This window comes from Penaeus monodon, chromosome 8, assembly GCF_015228065.2.
Source record: "Penaeus monodon isolate SGIC_2016 chromosome 8, NSTDA_Pmon_1, whole genome shotgun sequence".
NCBI lineage: Eukaryota > Metazoa > Arthropoda > Malacostraca > Decapoda > Penaeidae > Penaeus > Penaeus monodon.
Window position 1 is genome coordinate 14870353 of NC_051393.1, and position 17500 is coordinate 14887852.

The following is a 17500-nucleotide window of genomic DNA, read 5'->3' on the forward strand; positions in this document are numbered from 1 at the left end:
TCCTCTGCCTCTTCCCCCAACTCCCCAGTGAGAAATCGTTAAAAGGAAAACCTCGGGGGCGGTGGAGTCGAGCCCCCGCCCCCCTCCTCTGGGCTTTTCCACGGGGGGGAAATGGAGTCAGGTCGCCGGCGGCAGTCTTGCTTTAAAACGTGGCATTGTCTTCGTAGGGAATCCACGCACGACCTTTTTTAACATTTATGAGAAAGGGATTGGGGAGGGAGAGATGAAGACGGAGATAGAGGGAGAGGGAGAGAGGGATGGGGGATGGAGGGAGAAGCAAAGAGATAGGGATGGGAAAAGAGAGAAAGAAATGAAAGAGTGAGAGAGAGAGAAAGAGATTACAAAAGAATTCAAGATCCACAATCATTTATTGGTCCTCCCCCAAACAAGATATCCTTTTACCTGTCAACACATCACTTTTAAACCATATCTGCAAAACTAATTAACTTTGTTTTCTCTCTTTACAGGTAAGCATCTCTGGCAGCGTCTTGGAGAAGAGTAAAGATAGTTCATGGAAGCTGTAAGTTATGATAAGGATAATTTTAATGTTGTTTGTGGTGACGTTTTACGTTTTGTGATGAGGGAAAGGTGTAACTTCTGATGATGGTCAAGTTTGCTGGAGTTTAGTGACGAAATTTTGTGTTTAGTGATGAAGGGAAGATGTAAGTTGTGATGATGACAATGAAGTTTGGGGATAAAGTATATTTTGTGATGAGGGGACGGTTGATGATGGTGGTGATGAATATTGGTGATAAAGTATTGTTTTTTTAATTATGATGGTATGATGGTGTTATTGATAGTGTATTGTGTTTTGTAATGAATAGGGTGTAGTGATGATAATGATGAAAATATGGGGAGGGGAGGAAGAGGAAAGGGAAGAGGGTGGTAAGAGATGGTAAGAGGTGGATAAGGCTGAAGGTGAAAATTGAAGGAGGAGGAAGAGGAGAATGTGGTTATGAGGGAGAGGAAGAGGATACGGAAATTGAAAATAAAATCCTCATGAAAAAGACACAATATGAGGAGATAGGGAAGACGAAAGAAGATGGCGTTGGAGAAGAAAGAAGAAAAATTTTAATTATGATGTTGATAATAACGAGAAAATAAATGAGAATATGAGAGAAAAAAGAAATAAGCGAAAGAAGAGGAGACAGAAAACGAGAACCTGCCTCCCCTCCCCCCCTTCATACCCCTCGCTTCCTGAAGGTTACTCCGCGCATCCGTTATGGAGTGTGTCGGAGATGCATTATCGAATCATCACCGAGAACCGCTGCTCTTTTCGGTGACTGTGTTCGGTGATTTTTTGTTTCTTTTCGTGTTTTGTTTGGGTTGCGAAAACTTGTTATTGAGAATCACTGGTCTATGTATTTTTTTTCTCTTTTAGTTTTTTTTTTATATGATTGCTGTGATGAGATCACCGTGGCAACGGTCGCCGCGGTGTCTCGAGGGATGGAAGTCGGCCGGAAAATCATGCGTGCTAGTAACAAAAACAGGTAACAAACAAACAGTGACAACAGTAGTGACAACCGTAAACAGTGACAGCAACAACAACACCGGCAACAGCAACAGCAGTGACAACAACAACAACAATGACAACAGTTACAATGCCAACAAAAACAACTATGGCAAACAGCACCATCAAGAACAACAACCATAATGGCGACATGAACAAGAATAAGGTCACATTACATCACAGACTCTTAAGATAAAAGAAAATCTCTGTATACGTGTGTACGTGTGCGTGTGCGTGTGTGTTTTTCAAAGTTTGCAGTCATCATCACAGGGTATTTGCACAGTCTAGTGTACACATGTTGACTCCTCCTTCAAAAAAAATGGCTTATGTTTATTTGCTCTTGAGAAACATTGGCCGAGTTAAAGCCATGCGATATTTTTTCTTTTCTTTTCTTTTCTTTTTCTTTTTCTTTTTTTCTATTTTGCCTTTCGACAAGGGACAAAGATGGGTAATGTGAGGCGAAAGAGGGGAAGAAAGCGAAGAGGATGAACAAAGGAAAAAGGGTGGTGATAGTAAGGATGAAGAAGAAGAAGAAGAAGAAGAAGAAGAAGAAGAAGAGGAGGAGGAAGAGGAAGAGGAAGAGGAAGAGGAAGAGGAAGAGGAAGAGGAAGAGGAAGAGGAAGGGGAAGAGGAAGAAGATCATCATCATCCCAAGAAGTGAAAAAAAGAAGAAAGGGTAGGAAAATGAGGCAGAAGAAAAAGTACATCGTCCCACGAATAAAAAAGGGGAGAAGAGGAAAGAGAAGACGAGAGAAGAAGAAGGAGGAGGAGGAGGAGGAGAAGAAGAAGAAGAAGAAGAAGAAGAAGAAGAAGAAGAAGAAGAAGAAGAAGAAGAAGAAGAAGAAGAAGAAGAAGAAGAAGGAGGAGGAGAAGGAAGAGAGTACATGATCCCGCGAAGAGGAAGCAGCAGAAGAGCGAGCCGGCCTCGGGAGCCGTCCTTCCGAGACCATCGCCTCGCAGTCCAATTTCTCGTCTCCTTGAACTTTACTGTATTGATCATATCCGGCGTCGCGTCCCCATATACGGCCGTCCGGATTGGAGAGATCCGGTGTGCCGAAGGAGGCGTCGCAGGAGGCCTAGGAGGACTGGGGGGATCCGGTCGGGATGGAGATCCGGTTCGGGGAGTGGGGAAGGGCGGCGAGGGATTGGGGAAGTCGGGTGTACGGAAGGAGGAGGAGGAAGGGGAAGAGGAAGAGGATGAGGATGAGAATGAAGAAGGAGATGAAGATGAAAATGAGGAGGAAGAGAAAGAGGAGTAAGAGTAAGAATAAGAGTAAGAGGAGGAAGGAGTAAGAGGAAGAGGAGGAGGAGGAGGAATGGAAGGAGGCTGCTAGGAAACTGAATGTGCCGGAAGAGGAGTGGAAGGAAGGCTCGAGGGATCGGGGAAGTCACTCGTCCTGGAGGAGGCGCCTCGAGGGTCGAAGACACTTAAGGATACTCGGTAGGATCATCAGTCTCCTAGGATGATTGGAAGATTGGATTCGTTTGTATCGGTGGAGGTTTGAGGGTTTGTTAATGAGTAATATGCAAGTCAAGTGGCGTGGAGTCGTTTTGCGTTTCTGCGGGTCTTTGTGTTATTGTTTTTGTTGTTTGTCTTTGTTGTTGTGTTATTGTTTTTATTATTTGTCTTTGTTATTCTCTTTTTGTCGTTAATTTTTGTTTGTTTTTGTTTTGTTTTACTTCACTTTCGTTATTAGTAATTTGTATTGTTATTTTGTTTTTATTTTGGTTTTATTATGATTTGTATTTGTTATTATTTTGTTTCATTTTCGTTTTACATGATTATTTATCTTTACGTGGTGGGAGAAAAGGCGGGAGGGGATTTATCTTAATGTAGTCTGAATATTTTTTTTTATTATTATTATTTTTTTTTTAGTCTACGTATTTGTATATTGTATTATAATTTTTTTCTTTATTTTAACAATGCGCTGTGATGAACTTTTTTATTGATAGATATTCTTACAATGTATTTCAGAATTTCAGGATTTTGTTCTGTGTTTTTATATTACTGTAGTGAGGATTTTCTCCCCCCTCCCCTTGGCGCTTCTACGGACCGTCATGCGTTTTGTGGCTCGTAAATTTTCGATTGGTATCTCTTCTAGTTCTTAGGTGGAATAGGCCTGATTAGGCCGTAGACTATTTAAAATTTCAACATCATTTCGAATGGGGGAATGATTTTTTTTTCTTCTTCTTCTTCTTCTTCTTCTTCTTCTTCTTCTTCTTCTTCTTCTTCTTCTTCTTCTTCTTCTTCTTCTTCTTCTTCTTCTTCTTCTTCTTCTTCTTCTTCTTCTTCTTCTTCTTCCCCCCCTTTTCTTACGCTTTTCATTTCTCCCTTTTCTCTCTTCCTTCCCCTCTCTCTCCTACTCTCTCCTCTTCCCCTCTTCTCTCTTCCTTCCCTCCTCTCTCCTCCTCCCCTTCTCTCTTCCTCCCCTTCTCTCTCCTCCTCCCCTCCACTCTCCTCCTCCCCTCCTCTCTCTTTATCCTCTCTTCTCCCTCCGCCTTATCCGTCCCTCCATTCCCCTTCGGCCACCCCAAGCGCCTTTATGTGATGAGTGATGAATATTGCAACAGACGAAGAGGGAGTCAGTATTCCTCCATGTGAGGAGTGCACCCCCCCCTCCCCCCTTCACCCCACCGATGACAGTGATTTCCGTCGCCTCTTCTTAAATAGATCGAAATACATGATGGACAGATTGGGAGTGGTGTGTAGGCGAGACGTCGAAGTTATTGGTAGGAATGTGTCCCAGCCACTCGACGCTGCCTCCTGATTCATTCTCTTCCTCGATCCCTCCTCTTCTTCCTCGTCCTCCTTTTTCTCTTCCTCCTCTTCCTCTTCCTCTTCCTCTTCCTCTTCCTCTTCCTCTTCCTCTTCCTCTTCCTCTTCCTCTTCCTCTTCCTCTTCCTCTTCCTCTTCCTCCTCCTCCTCCTCCTCCTCCTCCTCCTCTCCTCCTCCTCCTCCTCCTCCTCCTCCTCTCCTCCCCACTCCCTTTACCGCCCTCCCTCCCTCCCTCCCTCCCTACTCCCTCCCCCCCTCCCTACTCCCTCCCCTCCTTCCCATTCTCTCCGCGCCCTCTGCCGATAAGGTTCCGAAAAACGACAGCGATTGTAGCGGTCACGTCGGGGTCATTTGCGGCCGATAATAATGACGGAGAGGCTGCCGGGGGTGTGTGTAAGGTGGGGGGGAGGAGGGAGGAGGGAGGGGCGACGTCATACGCAGTCCCTGGGGGCGTAGGTTTCCCCCTTGTCCCCCTCGGCACCCTTTGGTCGCCAGGGTCTGCAAAGGGGAGGATTGTGTGCTCTCCCTTGGTTATAGTTCGCCCCGGGGAGTCGCGGTTATTCTTATCCCCGGGTGAGTTAGAGTCAGAGACTGGGAGAGGAAGAGACACAGACAACGAGCCGGAGAGACAGACAGACAGGCAGGCAAGCAGGCAGGCAGGCAGGCAGGCAGGCAGGCAGGCAGGCAGGCAGGCAGGCAGGCAGGCAGGTAGGCAGGCAGGCAGGCAGGCAGGCAGGCAGGCAGGCAGGCAGGCAGGCAGGCATACACACAGACAAGCAGGTAGTCAGACAGAGACAAACAAACAGGTAGTTGGGGAGAGTACAGACGAGACAGAAACATAGATATTGCGAATGTGAGAACGTGAGGCACAGTATGAGTGAGTATATAAACACTAGTGAGAGTGAGAGAAGAGAAAGAGCGAAAGAGAGAGAGAAAAAAGAGATCGAGAGAGAGCGCAAGTGAGAGAAAGAGAGAGCAAGAGTGACAGAGAGAGGGCAAGAGCGAGAGAGAGAGAGAGAGAGGGAGTGAGAGTAGACCCGCAGCGTCTGTTTTCATTAATGTCTTTAGGATGTGTACAGAGGCAAGAGTATCCAGAGTGGATTCTTTATGGAAAGGTGAATAAAGAGAAGGGAGGATGATAGGGGGAGGGGTTGATGAAGAAAGCGAGAAAGGGGGGGGGGCATGACATAGAGGAGGGAGATGCGAGGAAACGAGGGAGAGGATGAGGAATGGCAAAAAATTATATAGTGGAAGGGAAGAAGAGAGAGAGATAGAGAAAGAAAGAAAGAAAAAGGGAGAGGTAGGGGAAAGGGGAAAGGAGGAAGAGAGGAAGAGAAAGGGAGAGGGAGAGGAAAGAGGATAGACGGAGAGCAAGGAAGGTGTGAAGAGGGAGAGCGGAAAGGGTAGAGGAAGGGAAACCAGTGGACTATCATTAATCCCATTTTGCCGTGTTAATCTTTCGCCGTTGATGGCTCTTCCTGTGATGTTTGATTATCATGTTAGGGTAATTAATCAAAGTGCAGACGTGCGTACATCCTGTCATGTCTCTTTCATCTTTCTATGTATTTCTCCTCTTTCTCTCTTTCTTTTTCTTACTCTTTCCCTCTGTCCCTCGCTTTTTCCTTCTCTTGCTTCTTCTCTTTCTTTCTCTTATTCTTCCTCTTCCTCTCTTTCTCAGTCCTTCTCTTTCTCATACTACAACTTTGAATATTTCTGTTTCGCTGTCTCTTTCTTACCCTTTCCCTTCCTCTCTTACTCCGTCTTCTTTCTCTTTCTCCTTTCTTTCGCTGCTATTTTTTGGTGGCTGCCCCAAACCCATCTTCGAATATGATTACGAGAAAATGCATTAACAAAGGGAAATGCACCTGTTTGTAGCTTATCCACTGGAAGGAAATATTTTGAAAGAAAATGTTGATTGTATCGTCTTTTATGTAAATATATATATATATATATATATATATATATATATATATATATATATATATGTATGTGTATGTGTATGTGTATGTGTATGTGTATGTGTATGTGTATGTGTGTGTGTGTGTGTGTGTGTGTGTGTGTGTGTGTGTGTGTGTTTATATGCGTGCATGTACGAATGTTTGTATGCCTGTATGTGTGAATGCCTTCATGTACCTATGCATGTGTGTGTGTATTTATGAATCTGTGTGAAGAGGAAAACGGCCACAAGAAATGAAATTAAATCGTGACGTTTCAGACTCGTCAAGAATACATCATCAGATAGATAACCGAAATGGATACACGGAGAGAATTTTGACAAGATCGAAACGTCACGATTTAAGTTCATTTCTTATTGTGGCTGTTTTCCCCTTCATCTTTGTGCAGACGTTACTGTGTTTGTGTTGGTGTATGTATGTAAGTATGTATATGTTTGTTATTTTGTCAAGAAGGAGAGCTTGTTACTCCTTTTCAAGTGGCGAGAGTTAAACAGAAGTTGTGTCCTCCTTCCTCTCTCTCTCGCCGGCATCCTGGTTGTACCCCTGCGTGTGCTTGGCGGGAAAGTTTTTGCCTTAATGCACTGGCCGCAAGTTCAGTCCCAAATTGGTGCTCCTCGAGTGTGTACAAAGGACAACTTTTTTGTTTTTGTTTTGTTTTTTACCAGGGTTACAGCTGGGATTAATTCTCCCCCCTTTTGCCTTCCTTTTGTTTCTTTTCTTTTCTTTCGGGCTTTCTTTCTTTCATCTTGTTCGGGCCCTAGTTTTCTTCTTTTTTCTTCAGTTTCCTCCTCCTCCTCCTCCTCCTCCTCCTCCTCCTCCTCCTCCTCCTCCTCCTCCTCCTCCTCCTCCTCCTCCTCCTCCTCCTCCTCCTCCTCCTCCTCCTCCTCCACCTTTTCCTCTTTCTCCTCCTTTTCCTCCTCCTCCTTTTCCTCCTTCTCTCCCTCCTCCTCTCCCTCCTCCCCCCCTCCCCCTTTCTCTGCCATTTTGTCGTCTCCTTGAATACTTACTCTAGACGTTATCAAGGACAACACGACTGTATTCAGCTGTTCGTGTTTTCAATTTGTCTGTTGATGGAATTGTCACAGTGCCAGTTGCAGTCGGGGCGAAATTGCGGAAGAAGGAGTGAGATTGAGAGTGGGGATGAGGGGGGAATGGGGGAGTGTGAGAGTGAGTGTGATTGAATGAATGAATGAGTGATTGTTGATTGTTGAGAGTTGAGAGTTGAGAGTAGAGTAGAGAGTAGAGAGAGTGAGAGTGAGTGAGTTGAGAGTGGAGAGAGGGAGAAATAGACAGAGAAAGAGAAAGCGAAAGATTTTTGCCTCCCCCCCCCCCTCTCCACACCGTCTCTCGCTTGTTAGACTTGTTTTGGGAGATTAATTTTGGATTGCTCTCGGCATGTCTAAAATTCACTCTCGTAAATGACGGTTTCCCTCGCTCACGCCCACGCACATGTACGCACGGACATGCATACACAAATACACACAAACTCACACACATACACATGTACGCACAGACATGCATACACAAATACACACAAACTCACACACATACACGAATTCACGTACACAAACATACGTCATGCTCATTAATTCAAAATGATTTTTTGCTCTTTATTCCCAGGCGCTTTCGAGGCCTTTTATAAGATAATTAAAAAGAAAGAGATTAAGTGGAATAAAAAAAATCAAAGGTAAAACGCCAGTAAAGTAAGGAAGAAATAATCGAAGATAAATCGAAATAATTTAAAAGTTCAAGAAGCGCAGATTAGGTGATAAAACACCTTTGATTGCCTCTTGAATAGACACCGCGGTAGTTCCTCTTTTTCTCTCATTGTTCTCGCCTCTCTTTAGCTTTATCTTTTTCCTCTCTTTCTCTCTTTCTCGTTTTCTCTTTTTCTTTTTGTTTTCTTGTTCTCTTTTGCTTCTCTCTTTCTCACTCTCTTTCTTTCTTTGTTTCTTTTTTTCTCTTTCTCATTCTTTCTCCCTCTCTTCCTCCCTCACCCTCATAGAGAGTTAAAGAAAAAGGAGATAGATCAGAAATTCCGAAAAAAAGCGAAAGGGGTAAGCAATAGGGAAGCAGATAGAGACGGACAAAGACGAAAGGAAAATAAACGAAGCAGAGATAAGAGGGGAACGGGGAACTGACAGGGCCGAGGAGGAAGAAGGAGAAGAAGAATATGATAATGAAGGAGGAGGAGGAGGAGATGGAGAAAAAGGAGGAGAACACAGAAATAGAAAAGAATATAGATGAGAAGAAAAAAAAGAAGATGATGAAGAAGAAGAGGAAGAAAGAAAGAAAAAAAGGAAAAAAATATAAGAAAAAAACATGGAAAATAAAAACAAGAATAATAAGAAAAAAAAAAAGAAAATGAAAATAAGAATAAGAATAAGTAAAAACCGGGAAGAGTTCACGAAGGAAAGGAAGTGAAGGCCTGGCGAAGTGATCGAAAAAGTTGGATTTTATTTTATGAGCAATTTTTTTTTTTACCACATTTTTTTTTTATCTCGTTCGTTTACAGGAGGGGTTGGGGAGCGACGTAAAAGGATCAGAAGCGTCCGAGGGGAAACGAGGGGAAGGAGGGATCTCACAGGCGGGAAGGAGGGAGGGAGGGAGGGAGGGAGGGAGGGAAGGAGGGAGGGAGGGAAAAACTGCGTGGGTTATAATGGTCGGAGTGGGAGGAGAGGGAGGGGAGGGGAGGTGTAGGCTGAGGTAGGCGCAATGGAAAGAGGGGACCACGTGGGAGGGGGATGTCGTGAATTGAATACAGTTATATCCCGCAAGAATGTGAAAAAGTAGCGTCACTGCCACCACCCATTTAATTTACGTATGGGAACGTTTATGTTGTTTGTAGGAAGGGGAATAGTGTAGAAGAGATGGGGAAAGGAGCGATAGATTGTGTATGCGAGTGTATGTGTGTGTGTGTGTAGTGTACGTGTTGGTTGCGGGAGTATAAAGGTCGGTAAGCGTGAATGAGCCGAGGAGAGGCGTGTGCGTATACGCAAGGGAGTAGCGATTACCAAGAGCGGTTTCAGTCACTGAACTGTTCAATCCTTTTTCCTTTACATAGGTATGCGAGGGAAATGGCAACGAATAATAAAACATTTATTAAAATAGTATGGCAAAAACACTTAAAACAATAAAACTTTCATTGCACTAAAACACAAAAAAAACAGTAAAACCAATAAAACAGTAAGCGCAATAAAACAAGAGCACATACAAAAACACTAAAATAATAAATAACGAAATCACCAGATCACTGTGGTCACTCTCCGAATAAATATTCGGTCAAATTGTCTCTCACAACCTATATGTAAATCAAGCTCCACAACCACTTAGCTGTCTTTTAGGGGGGCCCATTCCGGGGATCCCTGAGCAGTCTAACCAGTCTCACGACCAATCCCTGAATCCCCTTTGGCCTGCTTTCTCGCTGCCCACATTGTCTTTCAGGCGCGAAAACCTGGGGCACTGGTTCTTTCTTGTGTTCTTTGATCAGTAAAATAACTTTAAAATTAAGCTAAAATATGAAAACAAGATCCTTTGTATGATAAAATATCTAAAATCAGCATTAACGTAAAATAATAAATAAATCATCTGATCTTAAAAGAACCATTGGGAAAGTGGTGCTTAAAACTTCAGTAACTCAATAAATACAGTAACTCAATAAATAAAAGTAGATATAAAAGTAAAGTTACTATAAAATCTTTGAATTAAAATGATAAACTTCTGCGTATTAAAACTAAAATCCATAAGATAAAGGTTCTTTAAAAATGTAAAAATAAATAAAATTCTCTATATCATAGTCTTGTGGTTGAGAGAGACTGGTGCCATCCAAATACAAACATTTTATATATTTATTAAAAAGAAATACAAATAAAATAAAAAAAACAGCGGTCCGTGGCAACACCGTTTCGCGCATCCTCCTCACTGGCGAGATAAAACCTTGCGCCTCGAGCTTCACTGGAGGGATGGCGATCGCGATTTCGGTTGCCATACTGGAGGGAGGTATAATGCAGGTTCAGGCAACGTAAAACTGCCGTTTCCGTTTTTCTTAGCTACGTTGCAGGGCAAAACGTCGCCACGCGGCGACTCCACCAGGAGAGTGTTGCCACCCCAAGTTCGCCCTTTTCCAGTTGCGTGGTAATGTTTTAGCCTGTGGGAGAGTTGGAGGTGAGAGATGTTTCAAAAGGGATACCTCCTGGAGTGAGACGACTAGATGGGACCAAGTCGTTCACTACAACTCCTCCCCCTGCAAGCGCGGCAGCCCCTGGTTGACGTGCTAAGAATCATGGTTACCGTTGCAGGAATACTGAGGCGGTGATCCATGGCAAGAGGACGGTTCTGCGGCAAAGCATTTCCAGGACTTCAACTGAAACCAGAGAAGATTGATTAATACAGGTTTTACGTGAAATAAATTTGCCAATATTTCTACGGGTAAGTGACGTGATCATATGGTGAACACGACCCACGACTGACTCCCCATAGAACCTTTTATGACTCACGTCCCTGTGCCTGGAATGCCTATGCCTCCTCGTCTGGTCCATCATTTCTTCGACTCGGTCCCGGGATTCCTGGGTCTGCTAAATCGTCCTCTTCGTCCTCGAAACGAAGGTGGTCATCTCGATCATCGGCCGTCTGATCGGGATCATCAACTTCCTCCTCGGGTCTCGGCGGCGGTTGGGCAAAGCGGGAGTCTCCTCGGGGCACGTACTTCCTCAGCTGGTTGATATGGCACTTTAATTCCTGGTGTGGGGTAAAAGGATTCTCGACGACGTAGTTTACGGGTCCGATTTGCTTGACGACCCTCACAGGCCCACTCCATCTCGGCGCCAAGGCTGCTACACGGCGCGGTCGTATCGGGCGTATGAGCTTCACTAGTACGAGGTCTCCCACCTGTGGACGAAACCTGGTCCTTATTTTTTTGTCATAGTCGCGAGCCCATTTCTCTCTGGCGTTCCTCGCGCTCTGGACGGCAGCATCACGAGCTTCGCGAAGACCATTTCTTAACATCCTTGCGGCATCCTCATCTGCTTCTTGGTAATTAGTGAGATTAGCAGGGAAATATCCGTCTCGTCCTGTAAGTAGATACAGAGGCGTCTGGCTTACGCTCCTGTGTACCGAAGTGTTGAGTGCGAGGCGGACATAAGGAAGCATCCGGTCCCAATCCTGAGGATGCTGACCTACCAGTGTGGCCAAAGAATCTTTCAGAACCCTGTTCACCCTTTCAGCCATGCCATTTGCCTGCGGGTGATAGCACGTAGTATACATAGTTTTTACCTCCAAAATTTGACAAACTTGTTTAAACAATTGGTTTGTGAATTCACTACCATTGTCTGTTAATAAAGTACGAGGCGGACCAAACAACGTAAAAAAATTATCTATAAAAGCATCGGCTACCGAACTAGCCTCTTTGTTAAATAATGGCACCAATTGCAAATAACGTGTAAAATGGTCTATAATGACCAAAACATACCTGTGCCCTCGGGCTGACGACACCATTTCTACAAGATCAGCCGAAACTCTTTCAAATGGCTGAGTTACTTCAGGCATAGAGGCGAGAGGTGCTTGCCTGGAAGCAAGACCCTTCCTCCTCTGGCACTGCACACATGACTGCACGAACCTCCGAACCTCGGACAACATTTGCGGGAAATAATACCGTTCCCTAAGCCTGCAGTAAGTTCTAAAAATGCCTGGGTGAGCAGCAGATCTATCACTATGAACTATTTCCAGTACTTTACCTCTTAAAGAGCGAGGGATGACGAGTTGTTGTATCACCCTCTCTGGCAAGACTCGATGGTGATACAAGAGGCCGTCTCTTAACTCGAATTCATCGAGCGGGAGCGGAATCCTTCTCCTCGGTGCCCTTTCTTCCCGGAGATAGTACATTATTTCATTCCACAGCGGATCATCCTGCTGTGCCTGGGCCACCTGCTGTGAATCAAGCACGGCATCTATAATATCTACCTTCCTACTCAAAAGGTCTGGGAGGTGATGTGATGCCCCGGGCTTATATTTTACGTCATAATTGTAAGAGGAGAGTTCATGGCTCCATCTAGTCATCCTTACAGACTTGGTTGGTTGTTTAAATACATAAACCAAGGGTCTATGATCAGTATAGATGGTAAAAGGCCGACCATAGAGATACGCATTATAATGACGTACCGATTCCACTACAGCGAGCGCTTCTAAATCTATTACCGGATAATTGCGCTCCGAATCTCTCAACTTCCGGGAATAATATGCAACAGCCTGGGGGACACCCTTCTCGTCTCGTTGCATTAGACAGGACCCAATGGCTACCCCTGAAGCATCCGAGTGAACCTCGAATGGCCTATCAAAGATGGGTTTGCGCAAAACAGGTGCTGTGACCAACCTGTGTTTTAAGTCGTCGAATGCCTTCTGTTGCTCATTCCCCCATAGGAATTTCTCTTTTTTCCGCAACAGTCTAGTTAGTGGGGCCGCCAACGTAGCATAATTATCTACGTGCTTCCTGAAAAAGCCGGTGGCACCCAAAAACTGACGGACTTGCCTTACCGTCCGCGGAGGTTGCATCCTCGAGATGGCTTCCACCTTCTCAGGGTCAGGAGATATCCCCTGTGGGGTGACGAGAAAACCCAAAAATTTAAAAGAATTTACTGCTAGTTGGGATTTTGCGACATTCAACCGGAATCCGGCTCGAGCCAAGAGGCCAAGAACCTCATCGAGATGAGACAGATGCTCCTCGAAAGATCTCGAATAGATGACAACATCATCTAAGTATGCTACAGCATGTTTTCCCAGAACTGAGCTTAAAACTGCGTTAATTGCACGTTGGAATGTGCTTGGGGCTGTGGCTAAGCCGAAAGGCATACGATTAAATTCAAACAGCCTAAAACCATCGCTGAAAGCAGTTTTATATCTATCCCCTGGCTCCACCTCTATTGTCCAGTAAGCCGACTTAGCATCAAGTGCAGAGAACCATTGCGTACCTGATAGTTCATCGATCATCTGGTCGATCCTGGGCATGGGATACGCGTCTGCTGTAGTGACGCGATTTAATTTCCTATAGTCGACGCAAAAGCGTATACCCCCATCTTTCTTTTTCACCAACACCACAGGTGATAACCAAGGAGATGTCGATGGGGAAATAACCCCTTCCCTCAGCATCTCATCACATTCGTCCCGAATCGTGGCACGCGCACTCTCCGGCAGTCTCCACTGGCGAGTGCGTATCGGGTCAGAGTCTGCTGTGGGAATACGATGTTTAATATACGGAACCTTCCCTAATGGTGCTGATTCATCAAATAAGATTGCATGGCGCTGTAATATAGCCATCAACTGATCTCTTCTAAACGAACCAAGATGATCAAGCTTAGCAGCCTGTATGACCGACTCACCCGAAGGAGTTGAAATGGTCAAGACGTCCGTACTCACTTGAGGAAAGACGTCAAAGTCGTCAGCATCATAACCAAAATCGCCGGTTCCATGCTGGGCATCAAAAGAATCGGTAAAATCATGGAACCACGAATCCTTAAAATCTAAAACATTTGAATTAAAACCATCACCAAAATTAGAAACCAAATTATTAAAACGATTAGAAAACCCAGTAAAACGATCTGAAAAATGAGAGTCCGTATCATGACACTCATTACTAAAATCATTTCCAAATCCCGAATCATAAAAATCACCCCTTGTGGACTCAAAGACTTGGTCTATACTTTCTAGAGAAGCTATATGCGCTCCTTGTTGTAAGATAACTGGGAATTTGCGGTCGTTCACGACCCAAATGGATACCTGGCCTTCCGAAACCTGTGTAAGGCTGCGAGGGATTAACACCTGGGCTGTTTTGCCCGTGACTATAGCATCCATCCTACTTTTATCAAAAACAACCCCCGGCACGAATCTTCCCATTTCTGGTGGGCAAACTAGAGTTTCTAAACAAAACACTGGCGTGGTACCTTCAATATCACTGAACCGTTTAGGCATACGACGCTCGTGTAATAATTTAATGTTCAAGGATGCAGTGTCACTATAAGTCATTCGGACACGGACCCCGTTAAGCGAGATGTAGCTTCTTTGTGGAGAGTGAAAAGAGACCATTCGGAAATTGAACCTTCTTAATAAATCCATACCTAGTAAGATATCGCCTGGAAATCTTACTTCTTCCGAGACGATGTTTACCTCGTGTTTACATTTTACTTCCTCGCTCAGGAAAAAGGACAAACTTACGGACTCTACCGCGCGAAACGAGTGGCCTGAAGCACCTCGTAATGTGCGAGACGAAGGTCTAACCGATTTAATATTCATTTGAGCTTTCATTTCTTGCTTCATCAAAGTTACCTCTGACCCAGTGTCTACGAAGCAAGTGCACATTACCCCGTTGACTTTCAGCGATACAAGAGGTCTTCCCACCTTTATCCGATCATTAATTGGTGTAACCTTCGAATCCTTGACCGATCCAACCTTTTTAGATTCCCCCTGAATTCGCCGCGCGGGAAGCTGGGAATGGGCGCGCCCCGCGGGCGGAGGAAAAGGGGCAGTTACGAGAAATGTGACCTTCCTCTTTACAGGTATAACACCTAAGTGAATTGGATGAACTGGGCACATTCTGCCTCCCCCTGCAATCTTCATCACTGTGGTTACGGGAATTATGAAAAGAGCAGTACATAGATGGAGATTTCCGCACACGTGATGTTTCATTTGGTTTTGCCTGCCTCTCGGTACATTTAGTATTACTCATGCGAATGCTCCAGCATCGCTGCGCAGCATCCACCAGAATCTGAAGCGAATCTTCCTCTTTTAACGCGAGAGCTTCCCTCAGCCACTGTGGCAAACCTTGAAGAAACACCCTACGAATTAATTCGTCTGGCATTCCTACTGACCTCGGGTAATCTCTGACCCCTTGATAGACAACGGACTCTATTGCTACAAAGAAATCAACTGGCGCTTGTCCTGGAGCTAATTTATATTCGCTCAGATGATTAAAAAAGTCTGTTGACGAGCACGTTCCCCTGAATTTGATCCTAATCTTTTCCTTGAATTCTACCCACGATACTATCCCATCAAAAATCGGCGAGTTCACTATAAGATCGGCTGTACCACGGCAAGAACTCCTGGCGGCTCTAATGTACGCGTCGTCTGTACGTGGCTGCGTCCCATTTTCTACATGTCTGAGCCAGGATTCTACCTCCTGATTACGTTTTAGAGGTTGCGAAGCAGGAGTTTCAGCCTTGAAAGGTGGAACAGGCTCTTTGTAGATCACATACTCCACGGAAGATGAATTAAAATTAGCCGCATTACTAGGATTACCGTTGCTATTACTGGTACTGTTGCTGTTACTATTACTGTTAATATTAATGTTACCATTACCGCCACTGTTACGAGCGCCATAGCTTTCTGCTAATGTAGCATATCGCTCTTGCATGGCCGTGAGCTGATCACTTAGTTGTTGGCATCTCTGGCTCAATTCCTCATACATGGAGAGGTTTATATTTTCTCGCAACTGCATTGACATGTCACGTGATACTTCTGCAGATCGCGGTGAACTCGCTGTTGATGTACCGGGATTACCTTGCTCTTCAAGCACGCGCCTACTACGCTTTTTCATGATACCTTTAATAAAACTTGTTAAGCAAGAAACAACGAAACTTAAAAAGGTAAATACCAAATGAATCACCACAACTGTTACGGTTATCGACTACTTGTTTATTTCTACCCGTACTTGTTTAACACTAAGATTGACCTTTACTCTCCCGGCGCTTGCTTAACCTGCTGTTACGCTCGTTACTCTACTGACGTTAAGCATGATCACTCTTACCGCATCAAATTAATCAAGCTACTTTAGTTCGTCCCACCGCTCGGCACCAAAAATGGACGTTGTCGTGAATTGAATACAGTTATATCCCGCAAGAATGTGAAAAAGTAGCGTCACTGCCACCACCCATTTAATTTACGTATGGGAACGTTTATGTTGTTTGTAGGAAGGGGAATAGTGTAGAAGAGATGGGGAAGGAGCGATAGATTGTGTATGCGAGTGTATGTGTGTGTGTGTGTAGTGTACGTGTTGGTTGCGGGAGTATAAAGGTCGGTAAGCGTGAATGAGCCGAGGAGAGGCGTGTGCGTATACGCAAGGGAGTAGCGATTACCAAGAGCGGTTTCAGTCACTGAACTGTTCAATCCTTTTTCCTTTACATAGGTATGCGAGGGAAATGGCAACGAATAATAAAACATTTATTAAAATAGTATGGCAAAAACACTTAAAACAATAAAACTTTCATTGCACTAAAACACAAAAAAAACAGTAAAACCAATAAAACAGTAAGCGCAATAAAACAAGAGCACATACAAAAACACTAAAATAATAAATAACGAAATCACCAGATCACTGTGGTCACTCTCCGAATAAATATTCGGTCAAATTGTCTCTCACAACCTATATGTAAATCAAGCTCCACAACCACTTAGCTGTCTTTTAGGGGGGCCCATTCCGGGATCCCTGAGCAGTCTAACCAGTCTCACGACCAATCCCTGAATCCCCTTTGGCCTGCTTTCTCGCTGCCCACATTGTCTTTCAGGCGCGAAAACCTGGGGCACTGGTTCTTTCTTGTGTTCTTTGATCAGTAAAATAACTTTAAAATTAAGCTAAAATATGAAAATAAGATCCTTTGTATGATAAAATATCTAAAATCAGCATTAACGTAAAATAATAAATAAATCATCTGATCTTAAAAGAACCATTGGGAAAGTGGTGCTTAAAACTTCAGTAACTCAATAAATACAGTAACTCAATAAATAAAAGTAGATATAAAAGTAAAGTTACTATAAAATCTTTGAATTAAAATGATAAACTTCTGCGTATTAAAACTAAAATCCATAAGATAAAGGTTCTTTAAAAATGTAAAAATAAATAAAATTCTCTATATCATAGTCTTGTGGTTGAGAGAGACTGGTGCCATCCAAATACAAACATTTTATATATTTATTAAAAAGAAATACAAATAAAATAAAAAAAAACAGCGGTCCGTGGCAACACCGTTTCGCGCATCCTCCTCACTGGCGAGATAAAACCTTGCGCCTCGAGCTTCACTGGAGGGATGGCGATCGCGATTTCGGTTGCCATACTGGAGGGAGGTATAATGCAGGTTCAGGCAACGTAAAACTGCCGTTTCCGTTTTTCTTAGCTACGTTGCAGGGCAAAACGTCGCCACGCGGCGACTCCACCAGGAGAGTGTTGCCACCCCAAGTTCGCCCTTTTCCAGTTGCGTGGTAATGTTTTAGCCTGTGGGA

At 44.2% G+C, this 17500-nt stretch overlaps 2 protein-coding genes across 16 annotated transcripts in view; one reads left to right on the plus strand and one right to left on the minus strand.

Annotated features, from left to right (window-relative positions):
- Positions 1 to 17500, plus strand: part of LOC119576180 — a 296990-nt gene that overhangs the window by 245410 nt on the left and 34080 nt on the right. The gene's annotated exons all lie outside the window — the stretch shown is intronic.
- On the minus strand, positions 9777 to 15763 carry LOC119576182. Its single transcript, XM_037923769.1, has 2 exons — positions 13204 to 15763; positions 9777 to 10388 (listed from the first exon to the last, which is right to left on the minus strand). The coding sequence occupies exons 1-2, from the start codon at positions 14912 to 14914 to the stop codon at positions 10384 to 10386; spliced, it is 1716 nt and encodes a 571-aa protein (XP_037779697.1). The 5' UTR covers positions 14915 to 15763; the 3' UTR covers positions 9777 to 10383.